Genomic DNA, 15,966 nt, shown 5'->3' on the forward strand with positions numbered 1-15,966 from the left:
AATAATCGATTTACAAATTTTTTTAATGAACTGGAGAATTATGTATAATTTTTACTAATACAAACGTCTCTAAGTAAACAATAGCTGAAAAATTCCCTACTCACTAATTTATTACTTGTCATACAATCAATAAATTCCTTTTTTTTCATTTACATTTTTAGGATTTGACATCAGTTGATGCCTAAAGCGACACAAATGTTATATATAGTACTTAAATTTANAAATTGATGCCTAAAGCGACACAAATGTTATATATAGTACTTAAATTTAGAGGGAATTCTTAAATTAATTTAGTTATTTAGCAGTTAGGCATTTGGAAGCTAAAATGGTAAGTAGTTATAATTTATTAAAATTTCATGTACACAAGGGAATTATTAAATAGGATTTTAGAATATTATTTTCTATAAAATGTCAATAAAACTTAAATTTAATATATGCTATTACTTACTATCTAAAATCAGTGTAAAATAATAATATTTAGTTGTATTATAATCTAATTTTAGGAATAAAATTTTAACGAAAATAAAAGCTATAAAAATAAAGTTATTTTGATAGCTTTTGCCAAAATTTATTTTTGCATTTTATGAGCTATGTGGTAGCTATGTAATAGAAAAATATTATGTAAATATTTATCTGTGTTAATTTTCCTTTTCTATACGTTGATTTCTTGACAATTTATTCTAGGTAACAATTAGGGATTTTTGATGGGTTGATAATAATTTTAGGATAAGTACTTATTGAGTTACAAGCATTTTAATAGATCGAGTGGATATATAGCATGAGTGAAGTATGCGTTATAAATATAAATCTGTAAGAGCTATACCCACCATATTAAAATACTTGTAACTTAATAAGTACTAAAGTTGTTTTCGACCTATCATAATTTATTGTAAAAAAACTTTAAAAAATGCTTTTAAGGAAGACTAAGATTTTGAAAGTTGTTTAAAAAAATTTTAAACTAAATTCTAATTAAACCCAAGGTTTTAAAGTTTGTTAGTTAGATTTGTTTTATTTTATACATGTTACGGATATAGTAGATAAACGGTCATTGTATACAATGACCAAAACAAAATATGTCAAGAATTTCATTGCTATTTAAATAATAAATAACTTAATTTATTGTAATATTTTTGAAAGGTCATTATTAGAGTCGCATTAAAAAATTGTACTTAACTCTCCAATCTCTAAACACATAACTTTTTAAATCACATTTTTATGTACATGTAAACTCAGTATTGGGTTTATTATTAACCCATACTAACTTCTCTACATGAACAATAAGTTTATTTCGATTAAAACATGAAAATTTAATGTTTACACTACATAATTTAGTTTTAATATTATATAGAGTGTAATATTTTATTACATAGAGTGGGTATGAAGAGCGTATGGAAATCATTTACTCTAGTACGAGCTGTAATAATAATAATTAAAAAAACTTTTCTTTAGTTCAGTTACCCAAAGTAATTTGGACACTAACAATTCTTGTTTTATGGGAAAATGTTCTCACATTATCACTAAGAAACGATAACATTAAAAGTGGTGACATTCTCAAAATCAACCAATCTACTAAAAAGATATTAAACAATAAACAACCGACAAAAAGATTAATAAGAAATTCTGATAGTATTCATTATGGAAGCCAAAACACTAATTTAGAGTTGAAAAATATTGAAAATCAATTTGTACTAACACCAAGTTTTAAAAGTAAAAAAATTACCGATCAATATATATTTGGACAACGTATAAGAAAAATGAAAATATTAAAACACCTTGTGAAGATAACTCTGAGTTTACATCACATAGTCATTATATTGAAACAAAAGACTTAATACAACCATTAATAATCAAAAAAGAAAATATACCAAACTTTAATACATATAATCAGGATTCATTTCAACCAGAAAAAACATTTTTCAGACCTGTTTTCGTAAAACCTAAACCAATTATAGTTGAATTTACAAATAAACCAAAACTAAAATCAACACAGACATCAATTAAACAACCAATAAAAAAAGAAAGTGAATTAATAAATTCTATACCTCAAAAGCCACAACTAATATACGAGAAACCTCAAATTCCATGTGAAGAAGAAAAAGAAACTCCTCATCCATCATCTTATTCTGGGTGGGGCAATCAAATAAACCAACCATCTGTTCCATCATTGCCAGGACAAGAAAATATAAAACCATCACCAGAAGTTTCTTGTGAAGAAAAGGTACAAGCATTCTCTCCAGCTCCACCACCACCACCACCACCACCAGGTCCTATTCAAACTATTCCTAATCAGCCAGGCAGTATATCATGGGGAGGAATATCAAATCCATCTAGTGTTTAATGGGGTCATCACTTGAATTTACATGTTGAGCGGATATTTATAATTGTGGAGAGTTTGCTTCCAAGAAATATTATCAAAAAGTTGCGATACTGTAACTGACGGTATAGATACTTTTTTTACAGTATTCTATTGTTTATCAATAATATTTTTATTATCCAGTTGATATTTCAACTTGAGTTCACGTGAAATCATTTTTGAGTTAATAGTTTTGTTTATCAGAGGCTAATCATTTTTTTCATCAATTATTTTTGTATTGGATTAGAATTTAAAATAATATCCTTTGTGGAAATGAAAGCAGTCATTGAAAATTAAAATTAAATAAATTTACTGTAACTATAAATTTAAAAACTAAAATAGGTAATAAATATTTGTAAATCTACTAAAAATTAATTAAATATTTCTAGTAATTTTTTTTGTTGAATATCAATTTGAATGTAACAAATATAAATTAGTTTTGAATTTTAATTAATAATTACTAGTTATAACTTATGTCATTTAGTTATATTGAGTGTTGGTATAAAAGTGTGATATAAATGTTTTTGATAGTAAATATAAAACTATTAATAATCATATTTTATTGAAATATAACACAAAAATATTATTTTAAAAAAGAGCAAGTAAATTAGTTGACTTTGGAAAGTAAATAACAGTTACTTAAAAATACTACCCCTTAAAGATGATTAAATCATAAGATGTTCTCGTCCGACTAATTTCTTAAATTTATCAATAACTTCAAATTTAGAATTAAGTGATTTTGTGTAAAACTGATAATAGATCAAATTTTGTAAGGAATTTGTTGAATTTAGTGATACTTAAGAGGCTGAACATAAAGTTATGGAATTTGTATCAATTTTTGATAATCTGATAAATTTACATTAGAAATAAGATAATGACGAGATTAAAAGTATTTCTTTACCTATAAATAGAATATATGCAAGTTTTTTTTAAATTTAATTGCAACCTCAAATATTGAAACATTTGTTAATAGCCTAAATTATTCAAGTTTTAAAATCTAATATAAATCAACTCATTTAAATTCACAAAATATTTTAGTTTTGAACTAATCTCAAAAGATATAAAATTAAAAATTGAGTATTAAAAAAATGACCGAACAAATTTTATTAATTAGATGACTCCTATTTCAATTTTCTTCAAAATTAACCTATGAAATTAAAGATGAGTATTATAGAAATATGATTGACCAATAAATATTAAAAATCTTTACTACCCTAACATCTTAAATTCTCAACTAACTATGCATCATTGTATTAGTAGAATTTTTATTAATGATTTCATCAAAGATTTGGGTTTGGTTACCTATAAATTTTTTTTGTGATATAAAATTAATTATAAACTACTAATTGTAATAATATAGTATTAGGTTTTCTTTATCTTCAATAAATAAACAAAACTGAAATATTATATTGAATATAAAATATTAGTTCAATTTCATCATCAGACTCATATTAATTATTGTCGTTAGCTCCATTTACAGGTTTTTAACTGTGTCTCATTCCAACAACGGATCGAAATGCTGTCATCATGAGATTTATGATGTTTATAAGTTATAGTATACACTTAAGTATTACCATAGTGTTATACTCTATAGTATTACTTATTACTTAATAATTAGTTAAGTTAAAAACAAACAATTAATATTAAAATCGAATATAAAATTTCATTTAAAAAATAATCTAAATTGTTAAGATCACTTCAAAAATAGTAATTGTAAATAAAAAACTCTGAATTCATTTAAAGATTAATATCAATACTATTAAAAAGTATGTTAATTAAAATTTTTGTAAATAAACTGTTTAATACCCATTTAATTAAACCCATTGTTTATTATTGTGTTATGAAACGGCGTGTCAGCTATGCAATTTAGCTACATGAATGTCTTAATTTCAATAATTTGTCAATTATTTATTATAAACTGTAAAAAAGGTTTAGACTCGATGCCTAAATAATAGAAAAATTTTAAATAAAACTGGCATAATGATATTTTACATTCACTAGATAATAATTAATACTAAACTATTTTAGTCAGAATTAATGGAATTTTGTAATCCTAAAATAATTTTATCAAATCTTGACATTTTTCCTTCTTTTGATAAGGAAGACTGTGCACCTATTATTAACATTTCTACAAATTCACTTCAGTACAATATTTTAATGAAAAGTACAATTTGTCTGTCACAGTAGGACAACAAAAACTATTGTTCTTTTTTAACTTTGATCCAAACTTGTAAATAATTTCAATATAGTTAAAATATTAGTATAGTATGAAAAATTGATTTTTTTTTCTAATGGTAAAATCAAATGTAATCATTTTTCTTAAAATACAATAAAATTTATCAGTTCTAATATGACAAAATTTCATAATTAAGTAGCAAAGTTAAAAAATCGAAATGCAGCTAATGATGGAAATGATTAAATTTTAATAAAATTCAAAACTAATACCCAACCAGAGTCTTTTTTTTGTAGGAATTGTTTACTATTCCTAAATTTATTATGAGTTAATTAAAAAATTAATAGTTTTAACTTCGATGTGAAGTATTATATATACTAAAATGTGTTTGATTTAATTTCTTTGTCTGTTACCATTCAATCTCAGCTCTCGCTGGACCGATTTTGATGAACAATATGAAATATGATTAACAATTATTTTTAATTTTTAAATATTTAAGTGGCTTATAATAAAAGAATTCAACGAATTAACTCTCCATGACAATCATGACTTTATCATATATAAACGTTGTCTATGTTGACATTGGGATCACTTCGTGTTTGCTCGTCAAAATAAGCTATCATCTCGTGTAAGTATTCAGAGTTATTTAACTAATTATTAATATGGCAAGCGAAAACAATACGGATAGTCATATTTATGAAACAAATATGAATGTTGTGAAACGCAGAATTGAAGAATTCTGGAATCGTCGTTTCATGAGTTCCAATTTAGTCGTTGATAGTCCAGAAGATCCCCAAACATCAAGACAGTCTAAAGGTGAAATTAATAACTGTAGACACTATTAAGATTAATTAAACTAATTATCAAGAGACGTGAAAACGATTAGATATAAAATATAACAAGAAATTAAAAAAGATTATTCTCTTTTTGATAAATAATGATTATTTTTTTATTGTAGTTAAAAAAATTTTAATATTATTCACTATTTCAGTAAATTATAAACATTAGAGTAGATGTAATATCAACGACAATGCATTTTTTCACCGTAAACATTTTCAAAATTAACTATTTAATTAATAACTTTTAAAATAATATTCTCTTAACAGCAAATTCTAGTGGAAATATTAACACTGCAACAAATACAGTTAAACCAAAAAAACCAACCTATCGTAAACAACTTGAAAGCGATGAAATTATTGCAGAAAAAATGGTAATTAAAATTGTACAGATATATCGACCCCTACAATTTAGTAGAAATAATTTAATATTTGTTATTATTTAGAGCAGCTGTAAAAATGTATTATTTTTAGAGATATTAGTAAAAGATGTTAATTAATTTCAATTTTAACATTTTAATCTTTTTGATTTCCAATAAGATTTTTAAAGAAAAGAGGCTTCTTATTGAAGATAATAATAACATATTAATTATATTCCAATTATTCATTTTAATTTGTCATTGGTTACGCCTAGAAATTGATACAGCGAGGAGATATTGGAACACTTATAAGGAATCAAAAATCTGGAAAATATGGAGAGAAACTATCAGTTCCAGCCAAAAAAAGTTATATACCAATTGTAAATGACAAAGCACCAAAAATACCAGCATATTTATTAGGAAAAGTAAATTTTATTTTGCATTGTTTTATATTCAAAAAGTATATAAGTAGCCTAAACATATCTTTTGATTTAACGTAGATTTTTTAAATAAATTAACTAAAATTTATACTATGATTTAATATGTTCTTATGATTCGTTAAGAGTTTTCATAAGAATCACTTGCATCGTAACAAATGCGATGAAAAAAAGCAACCCATAGAAGTATCTTCCAATGATAATGGTGGCCCTAATATAGAAAGTAACTTATCCGAAGAACATGATGAAGTCATTAAAAGTACATAAAAAAATTTAAACTAAATTTCGATTATTGAAACAATTATTTTATACTTTAAACTCTTAATACTTAAAGAATTAGAAGCTAATAATGAACCTTCAAACGACGTTACAATACCTGAAGTGTCTACTGATAAAGTAAAAGAAACACTAGAAGAAAAAATAATTCATTTAGAACCCGAAAAATATGAAGTAAAAGAACAACTCCTAGAAATATCCTCTTTTGAAAGTTCAAATTTAAAAAGAAAGTCATCCGATAAAGATGAGAAAATCATAAAAAGTACACAATAATTTTTTTTATAAATATTAACTTGCATATTATGTTTATTGAAATTATTTTCTTATATTTTAAAACATAAATACTTTTAGAGGCAAAAATTAGTTCTGAAATTTTACATGCGACAACGTCAAATGACGTTACATTACCAGAAGTGTCTACTGATAAAGTAAAAGAAACTCCAGAAGAAAAAATAACTCATTTAAAACCCACAAAATGCGGACCAAAAGAACAACTACAAGAGTTATCCTCTTCTGAAAGCCCAAATTTAAAGAGAAAATCATCAGAAAAAGATGAGAAAATCATAAAAAGTAGACAATAATTCTATTTTAAAAATTTGACCTTTCATTAGTTTATTGTAACAATTAAGCACTATTTTTATCCATTAATTTTTTAGAGTCTAAAGTTAGTTCTGAAGTTTCGCCTTCAAATATGAATGACGTGTTGCCTGTCGTGTCCGTTGTCAAAATTGATGAAATACCAAAGAAAGAAATAGGTAAAATAAAATTATTATATTTTATTGATTTCATTAATATTTATTTCACATAGAAACATCCATAACACATATTTTGTTTAACTATGTTTAATCTTATATTTCAAAACGTAGGAATAATTTTACTCATATTAAANCAAAACCTAGGAATAATTTTACTCATATTAAACCATTTAGCTAGCTTAAGTAATTTATGAGAAGTTTTTAACTCTTGTAGAAGTGACGCATGATCCGAACACAAATGAACTAGATCAGTATAACGCGCCTTCGTTTAAGTCCCATAAATCTTGGTACACTTCGGACATAATTAATGATTATCTCAAATTGATAGTGAAAAGGTCCAATGGCGAAGTTCATGCTGTCGTTACCAACTTCATACCAGCATATCTTCGAGGAGGTTATCCAGCTGTCAGAAGATGGATTAAAAAAGATATCCATTAAAAAAAGATACATTAAAGTTTCTTTTTGTGCCAATGAATGTACTTGGCGGACATTGGATATTGACTGTGGTAAACGTACCCGAAAGAACTGTGACATCATATGACAGTCTTAAGTGTTATGATGGTCCTTATCCTATGGTACTGAAGGAGTATCTAACTGACTGGGAGATGGATAAAAAAGGAGCAGCTTCGTCGTGGACTTTAAAAATCGGTGAGACGACTCGTCAAACTAATGGGTATGACTGTGGTCCATTTACGGTCGAACTAGCCGAAAAAATGGCTCGAGGAGACACAACTCCTATAAATGCGAGTCTTATGCCTTCTGTAAGATTAAGACACAGAGAAGAAATTATAGCCGGCCAACTATTTTTATAATTTTTTATGAAAGAAGTTGCTTAAATGGCTTGTATAAAATTTCCTAATTTTTACATTAAATTGATATTTTTGTTAATATTTATACTTCCTAATATTTTCTTACGTTTTAGAAGCTTATTGTAATTATTATTTTATGTTATTTTTCTTTGTTACACTGCTTTATTAAATAAATGTATATTAAATGTATAAATGTATTAAATAATTTTATATTTAAATAGCTATGTTGTGTGAATACAAAAACTATATAATAAACATTTATAGGAAAAATTAGTGAAAAAGTTGGTCAATTACAAATTTTAAAGTTAATGAATTTATCTACCATAATAAAAATTTAATTTTTAATGATTGATGATTCATAAAGAGTTTCACTTTTTTTTTTTGAATTTATAACTAAATTTGTAATTTTAAAAATTTGTTTGCAGTAATTTTTTTTTATGATCGACAAATAGACGGAGTAATGGATCAGCATAAAACTCATTAGCTTAAAAATATATAAAATTCTCTTCAATGCTCTTTTGTTTCCAAGGTCAATATTCAATTTAAAAAATTAATATTATGTTACACTAAAAATAAACGTCATGACCTCTTTTTTCGCTCATTTACAATTTTTAAAATAGCGATGTAGAATAAAAAGTTTTTGGCAATCAAAATAAAATAATAGCCCACTTCCAAAAAAAAAAATCAGTTTCTGGTTACGCCATTGATTACATTAACAGTAAATCAATGTCCTGTCACCGTTCAAATATACTAAGGCTGTCATTATAGTTAGTGTAGGGTTTGTTTTAATGAATCCATATTTAACAGATTTTGCGAACAGTATTAAATACAGTTAAGCAGTGCCCAGGAACTGACAACAGAACAACCGACTTTATCAGTGTCAGTGTGTGGATGAAATTTTCTTTGTTGAATAATAGTATTATAGTTTTAGTGTTTTGGTTTTAAATAATAATAAAAAAAAAAAGATAATAAATGTGTTTATATTTTTTTATTGCTTTGTCATAACATAAAATTTTCTTAACTAAAATAATCTTACATTCAAATAGCTATATTATGTGAATTATTCAAACAATAATGGATTCAAATAAGTTAAAAAATCATCCAATTATAAATTTTAACTGATTTCGTAACATAATTTAAATCTACTGAGCCAACATTCCACCCCAAAATGATGTTCCGGGAGGTCTGACACTTTTATATATAACTTAAATTAATGGTAATGTAATTTACTTTATTATGGAAAAATAAAATTTGACCTCTGGACTTGTCTTCATGGTGAAAATGGCTACTAAATGCTATTTTGTGTGAAAATTCTCAATTATATTTTTTTACATTTTTAACTTTATAATGCTATAACTTATTGAAAAGTGTATGGATCAACACAATTTTATTATGAAAAATAATATTTTTTAATAATTCCTTTTTTATTCAGGAAAATAGCAGATCATGAAGCTTTTGGAATAATCCATCAATTTTTTAAAATGAAACACTATCTAAAGATTTGCATCGAAGCGTTTTTTTATGATAGTGATTTTAATCACTTTCAGATATCATTATACTTGATCCAACTATGTCAAGTCACCACTGTGCCACGAACCCCCTGTGCTGGGTTTTTTTGTAATAAATCATTTCAAAAGAAATATTAATAATTTTTTTGTAACTCTTGGTGTTTAAATAGATGATAAAATTGAAATATTCTTAACTATTATCCTTATAGTTATATCACATTGTTTTTAACTAATTAATAATAATATCAAAAATTATTGGTGATGGAAAACATGTAACTACTGATTTGATATTTGCACAAAAAATTGAATAATATATATACATTTATATATATATATACAGGGTGATTGACTAACTATGCCTCACGAATTATCTCTGAAAATATAAGAGTTATAAACAATTTTTTTTTTTTAATCATTATAGATCTTTGATGAGCTGTTTCACAAGAAAATTTAAATTTTTACCACCATCCCTCATGCTTAAAAATAGTGTCAACTTCATATTTTCAAATGGCAACCCTATTTTTTTTTTATACCATTAGATTTAGTTTAATAAAAAAAAAATGTTTTGTAAAAAAAATANATATTTTTAATTTAATAAAATGTTTGAGTTTTTAATTTAATAGTAAATGGCATTTGAATTTTTAATATAACTTTATTAGCTTATTAGATATAAACATTTAAAGTTTCAAAATGTTGAGTTAATATATAGGTATAATACACAAGGTATTACAAATACAGGTAGCTAATTGGTTTTTTATGATATTGCTATCACAGTCACGGATTGTTTATTATCAATTATGATTATCAATAGATATACTTTCTGTATTGTCAGTTAGTGTATTTATAAACTCATAACAATGTGCCTTACTACAATTGATAATAACAATGCTGTGTACCTGCTAATATCAATGTTATAAAAAACCAATTAGCTACCTATATTTGTAACTCCTTGTGTATTATACCTGTATATTAATTAAAAATTTTGAAACTTTAAATGATTATATCTAATAAACGAATTAAGTTATATTAAAAATTCAAATGCCATTTACTATTAAATTAAAAACTCAAACATTTTATTAAATTAAAAATATGTGTTACCATTTAAAAAAACAAAGTTGACCCCCTTCCAAGGCATAAGGGATGAACTTAAAAAGTATTACGTAGTTAAAAATTGAAGAATAATGTGTAACTAAAGATAATAAAAAAAAAAAATGTTTAAATTATTATTATTCTGCAAGTAATTGAGTGGGTTATGATAAAAAAATCACCCCGTATATGTCTATTAAACGGTACAATGATGTTCTGTAAGATAGAGATATGGGCATATGCAAATGTGATCGCATAAGCTGCTCCCCCCTACACTTAAGGTCTGACCCTAAGCTTTAATACAAAACAAAAGAACTTTGGCAAAATAATTCTACGTAGGATAAGAAAAATTATTTAAAAAAACTTTTGGAGGGACATTAGCGTCGTTTTAAGAATCTCTGGGTCTTCAATGTCCACACTCCTTAATTCACAAGCTTCTTTTGAGCGTTGGAGGAGCTTCAAATGTCTATGTGTCTAGAAAAACAAGGTAATAAAAGTTTTTTTTTTCTCTGTTTTTTTATCGTACCTCATGTATGTTTTTTTTTTTTTTATTATGGCACTTAGTATACTATTTTATAAGGATTTTTCCTTCTTTTTTTCTTTATAATGGAAAGAGTATTAGTTTGTGTGTTGTGCCAGAGTTAAAATTTTTTTTTCCCAAAAAGAAATAAAAAAAAAATAATAATTAAGTTTATATGCCAGTATTTTTAACTCTACTTATGATTTATATAGCCCTCTAATTTTCTTAATCTAATTTCTCCCTTATTCTAAAATATATAATTATTATACATTTTCTTTTTTTTTTTTTGTATATCTTCTTTGTTGTTGATTACTGTTATTACTTCTATACTTTGTCGAATGGCTTCTTGTTCTTTACGGTTAATTTCTAGTTCGCACTATAGTCTGTCATAAAAATAAAAGAGGAGGATGGAAGAATTAAATAATCGAATATGTGTGATATTTATATCTTTGTCATAAAAAAAGAGGAAGGACTAATAATAGAATATAGATATTATGTTTAACGGATTGTTGAAGTACATTTAGTTACAAGGTGAAAATAAAGCATACGGTATACATTCGTATATATGTATATATTCATGAATTATTTATTAAGATACTACAACCACACATGGTTTGTCGTAAAATGTAAATTGAAGAAAAATTATATTCGGATGACGCGCACCTGAGTCATATTAATTCTACAATGAAATGTGCAATGATTATGGAGGAGGATTTTACGACTCTTAATATTTATTGGTCATATGAATGGGAAACAGCGTGTGTTCATGTAAAATGCTACTGTCCAATTGTTGGGCGCCAAGCCTTTATGGCTGAATTATTTTCTTTAAATAGATTTATAATACAAGTTAAAACATTTACGTTGAACACGTAGTATTACGATCAGAATGATGAGAAAGTAGTTATTAATAATATCCCTCTTTTTAAATTATCCACTTTTAGCAATTCTATTATTCCTTCTATAAAAGTTATTCTTGATTTATCTTAAGTTTATCTTTAATTTTCATGACATACTTAGAAATATAATATCTTACCTTGTGTCCAGCTAGCTTGATCGTTTGTTGTAAAAAAAATATATATAATAAGAACACTGACTTTAATCTACTTATTTATTTTATAATCTTATGAAAATTGTCAAACTCGAAATATTACTTCACTTATATTCCTTTTTACACCTTGTGTCTGAATATATGTGTTACTTTATATTTTAAAATGAAAATTTATATAACCAGATAGAATATGAGAACCAATCCCTAGTGACACGTCATAAACTATTGTTTTAACCGCTTAATGTTCTAGGGTAATGACTTCAACAAACCATCAGGATCTTGTGCAATCAATCAAACACTTATCTATCTAAATTTAAGATACACTCTACGATCTCCTTAGTGACTCGATATAAACCATTGCTTTACCAACAGTTTTAACCACTTGATGTGCTAAGGTAGATTTTCGAAATGCACTTATTAAATAGACATTCCAATTGAAGAATTAAAAAAATTCTTAATAATTCTTAAAATTCTTAAAAATTAAAAAAATAAATAAAATAAAAAGGTTAAGTTATTATTGTTTTTATTAAATTACTTATAAGAGAGTTAGATAAAAAAAACCTAGTTAGAAAAAGTTTTCAAGTCCGAGAGAGCACAATCGCGAAACAGTCTGTTGCAGAGACACTTCATGACCAGATTTTTAGAAAAAATAACATGACAAATGAGCCAGAAATTGCCCGATTTTGAGGAGGAAAATTAATGTTTTATATTTTAATTGCACAATGCTTTTCATTGGCTAGTCAATTAATTTAAAGAGACCTTTGCGCAATCTATTGTTCTACTAATTTATGCTAATGTTTCATACATGTATTGGTGTTTTATATCTATCATCTCCCATAATAATGTGATTTATTAGAAAAATCATCATTATAAAAATATAAATAAAATAAAATAAGTGCTAAATATCTATTAGTTTACTTAATTAAATGTAGACCGGTAGAAGTAGAAATTGCAAAAACCACTAATTGTTTTAATGAATTACCTGTAATTTATCAAAATAAAACTTAATATTTAATGCCCAAGCATCATGTATTACTCAACTATGGAGCTGAAATAGATTGCAATGACTTATTAANCTATGGAACTGAAATAGATTGCAATGACTTATTACCATCAGCCTATTTCTTAGAAAATGTTTGGTTCACTTTATCTCCACACTTTAAAGAAATTAATCTACAACAAATATTATTACCTGAAACAGCATTCACTTGGTCACATAGAACACCTGATTATTTAATGAACGCAAGATTATATCCAAAAGATTTAATAAAAACTTTCCAAAAACATCTCTTATTTACAGCAGAAGTTGTAATAGCTCAAAGTAATTTAGCTAGAGAATCAATGGGATACAGTATATATAATCAAAATTTAAAACTTAAATCTATTATCGATGAATATACAATAGAAAACTTAGTTGAACAAAAATTACAAAAATTATGGGAATTATTCACTGTAGTAGTGACTATAGCCTCAGGTTTTTTTGGAATCTTTTTAGTAGGTGAATTATTATTAATAGGTATCAATGCAATAATTAATTTCTCTATTTTATATGAAACATTTGGATGTAGTTACAAAATATTAGCAGGATTATTCTTAAGTAATACTCATTATATGATGCATAAAACTCATGCAGATAATTGTTATAAAGTATATAAAAATGATATATTAAAGAAATATTATAAACCAGGAGAATATATTGATGTAAATTCTGTACCAATAACAAAAAATTTTTTTACTGAATACTATCCAAAAAATAATAAATTAAATATTTATTCTATTTTAGAGGAAACTTCTGTAATACAGCAAAATAAATAGCAAGCAATATAAATTACATTATAATTTTACTCACTATAATAAGTATAATCAATATGTTCCAATACTTTCTTTTTCCATATATTACTATAAATGTTACACTTAATCACATAAATTAGCTTTAAAATCATTTTTTTTTTTTTTGTTTAATCAGAAATCCGTTAGTATAATTTTCAAACAAGCAACAGGAACGAACGCGGTGTACTAACAGGAGACATATTCAACAAACCCTCAATCGAAACGATATTACAGTTATACTAACTCAATCTATAAAATAAAAAAAAAGGGAATTTTTTTTTTTTTATATAAAGAATTTGTAATGGTAATTTAGAAATTTTAACCAAATCATAAATATTTTACTTCAAATTTAACAAATAACTATAACCAAATGCATATTAATAAATTAATGCAACTTGCTGAATACAAAAAATATAATCAAATAAGAGAAATAGAAAAATGCCCATTTATACTAGATTTTGATTTTTTAAAATTAATAATTGAACAAGATTTGGAAGAAAAAAAATTGGTTATGATAGATCAATCTTTAAATATACAAACCCTCCCCTAATTAATTTATTAAGAAATAAATTTAGCTATCTTAACATAGAGTTTTACATCATCAATTAATGTTAAATTAACACACGAAATATTAGAACCTGTATCTAAAATTGCAAACCTTTTAAAATTATTGAATTCAACTTCCATTGACAAAACTCTACCTTTTCTTTTGGCTTCTAATTTTTTATTAAAGTACGTAATATCGCTGACTTTCTTTTTTTTCCCACTAATATCTTTTTTTATTCTATAAATTTTGTCTCTGTTATACATAATGTAACTATTATTTCTACGATCTTCAAAATATACTGACCTATTAGAATTATTAACTAAAACTTGAATATTTTTTATCTCATCGCTAAGTCGTTCTATTTATCTTTTATAGTCCCTATCTCTTTTCTCTAACTGTCTTCTTAAATCTTGAACCTCAAGTTCTCTTTTTTTTTAATATTTATCTAGTTGAGATACCTGTCTATTTATAATGTCTGTGTACTCACTGATACCAGCGACTCCTCTATTGTTTATTCTAAACTGCATTAACTCAAACTTTTTCAAATTATCTTTTAAATTTTTCAAACTACTATTATCATGTAACAAAATAGCATGNGCATTAACTCAAACTTTTTCAAGTTATCTTTTAAATTTTTCAAACTACTATTATCATGTAACGAAATAGCATGCAATGCTGATCCTTTTAGTCCTCTTAAAATAAAAGTACAACTATCTTCTTCACTCATTTGTTTATTTAACTGTCTACATAAGTTTTCAATTTCTGTTACATAACTTATAACTGACTCTGACTCTTTCTGCCTACGTTTTTCCAGTTTATTTTTAATTAGAGTTAAATAGCCTATTGGTTGATATTCGTCTAGAAATTAGTTTTTTAATTCCTCATATGTCCAAATTGATTTTTTATCTTCTAAGTTTTCTAAAAATATACTAGCTGTCCTTTTTAAAAATATTGACAAACATTTTATTTTATCACTCTCACACAATCTATTAATTTCACTTGCCTTTTCATACTGTCTGTAAAATTTTCTTACATCCTCAGTACCCGAAAAATAATCTAGTTTCATCGACCAAGATCGATTATTAGACTCCATACTTGTAATATTTGAATTTATTGTTTCTATGCAATTAATTAATGAAAGTAAGTCTAGAATTTTTCCCTCTGTTGAGTTATTACAATTACCCGGTATTTGTTCTTCTTTGAAGGTTCTATATAAATCGTCTATATCTTCATAAAAATGTTCTTTACCTGAACCCTCTAATTTATTTTGATCACCCGACGAAGCGTTATTAATATTATTATAAAAATGATCCGGTTTTGTAATATCGCTAGTATTCGCGTAGGAATGATTTTTTTCTTCAATAAGGATGTCTGATAACTTTACACCTATACTTTCAAATTTACCTTCTACACTTGGTTCTACGTTACT

The 15,966-nt window shown here is 25.2% G+C and overlaps 1 protein-coding gene across 1 annotated transcript in view; it reads left to right on the forward strand.

Annotated features, from left to right (window-relative positions):
* The first annotated feature begins 5,188 nt into the window (after nucleotides 1–5,188).
* LOC126903807 (uncharacterized) overlaps nucleotides 5,189–15,966 on the forward strand; it is a 129,493-nt gene continuing 118,715 nt past the window's right edge. Inside the window, exons 1-7 of the mRNA XM_050682301.1 lie at nucleotides 5,189–5,342; nucleotides 5,633–5,736; nucleotides 5,997–6,146; nucleotides 6,285–6,417; nucleotides 6,493–6,696; nucleotides 6,786–7,004; nucleotides 7,091–7,189. Coding sequence (XP_050538258.1) covers nucleotides 5,189–5,342; nucleotides 5,633–5,736; nucleotides 5,997–6,146; nucleotides 6,285–6,417; nucleotides 6,493–6,696; nucleotides 6,786–7,004; nucleotides 7,091–7,189 — 1,063 coding nt within the window. The remainder of the gene's footprint in view (nucleotides 5,343–5,632; nucleotides 5,737–5,996; nucleotides 6,147–6,284; nucleotides 6,418–6,492; nucleotides 6,697–6,785; nucleotides 7,005–7,090; nucleotides 7,190–15,966) is intronic.

Source organism: Daktulosphaira vitifoliae, unplaced genomic scaffold, assembly GCF_025091365.1.
Source record: "Daktulosphaira vitifoliae isolate Bord-2020 unplaced genomic scaffold, ASM2509136v1 Scaffold_4, whole genome shotgun sequence".
NCBI classification, from domain to species: Eukaryota; Metazoa; Arthropoda; class Insecta; order Hemiptera; family Phylloxeridae; genus Daktulosphaira; species Daktulosphaira vitifoliae.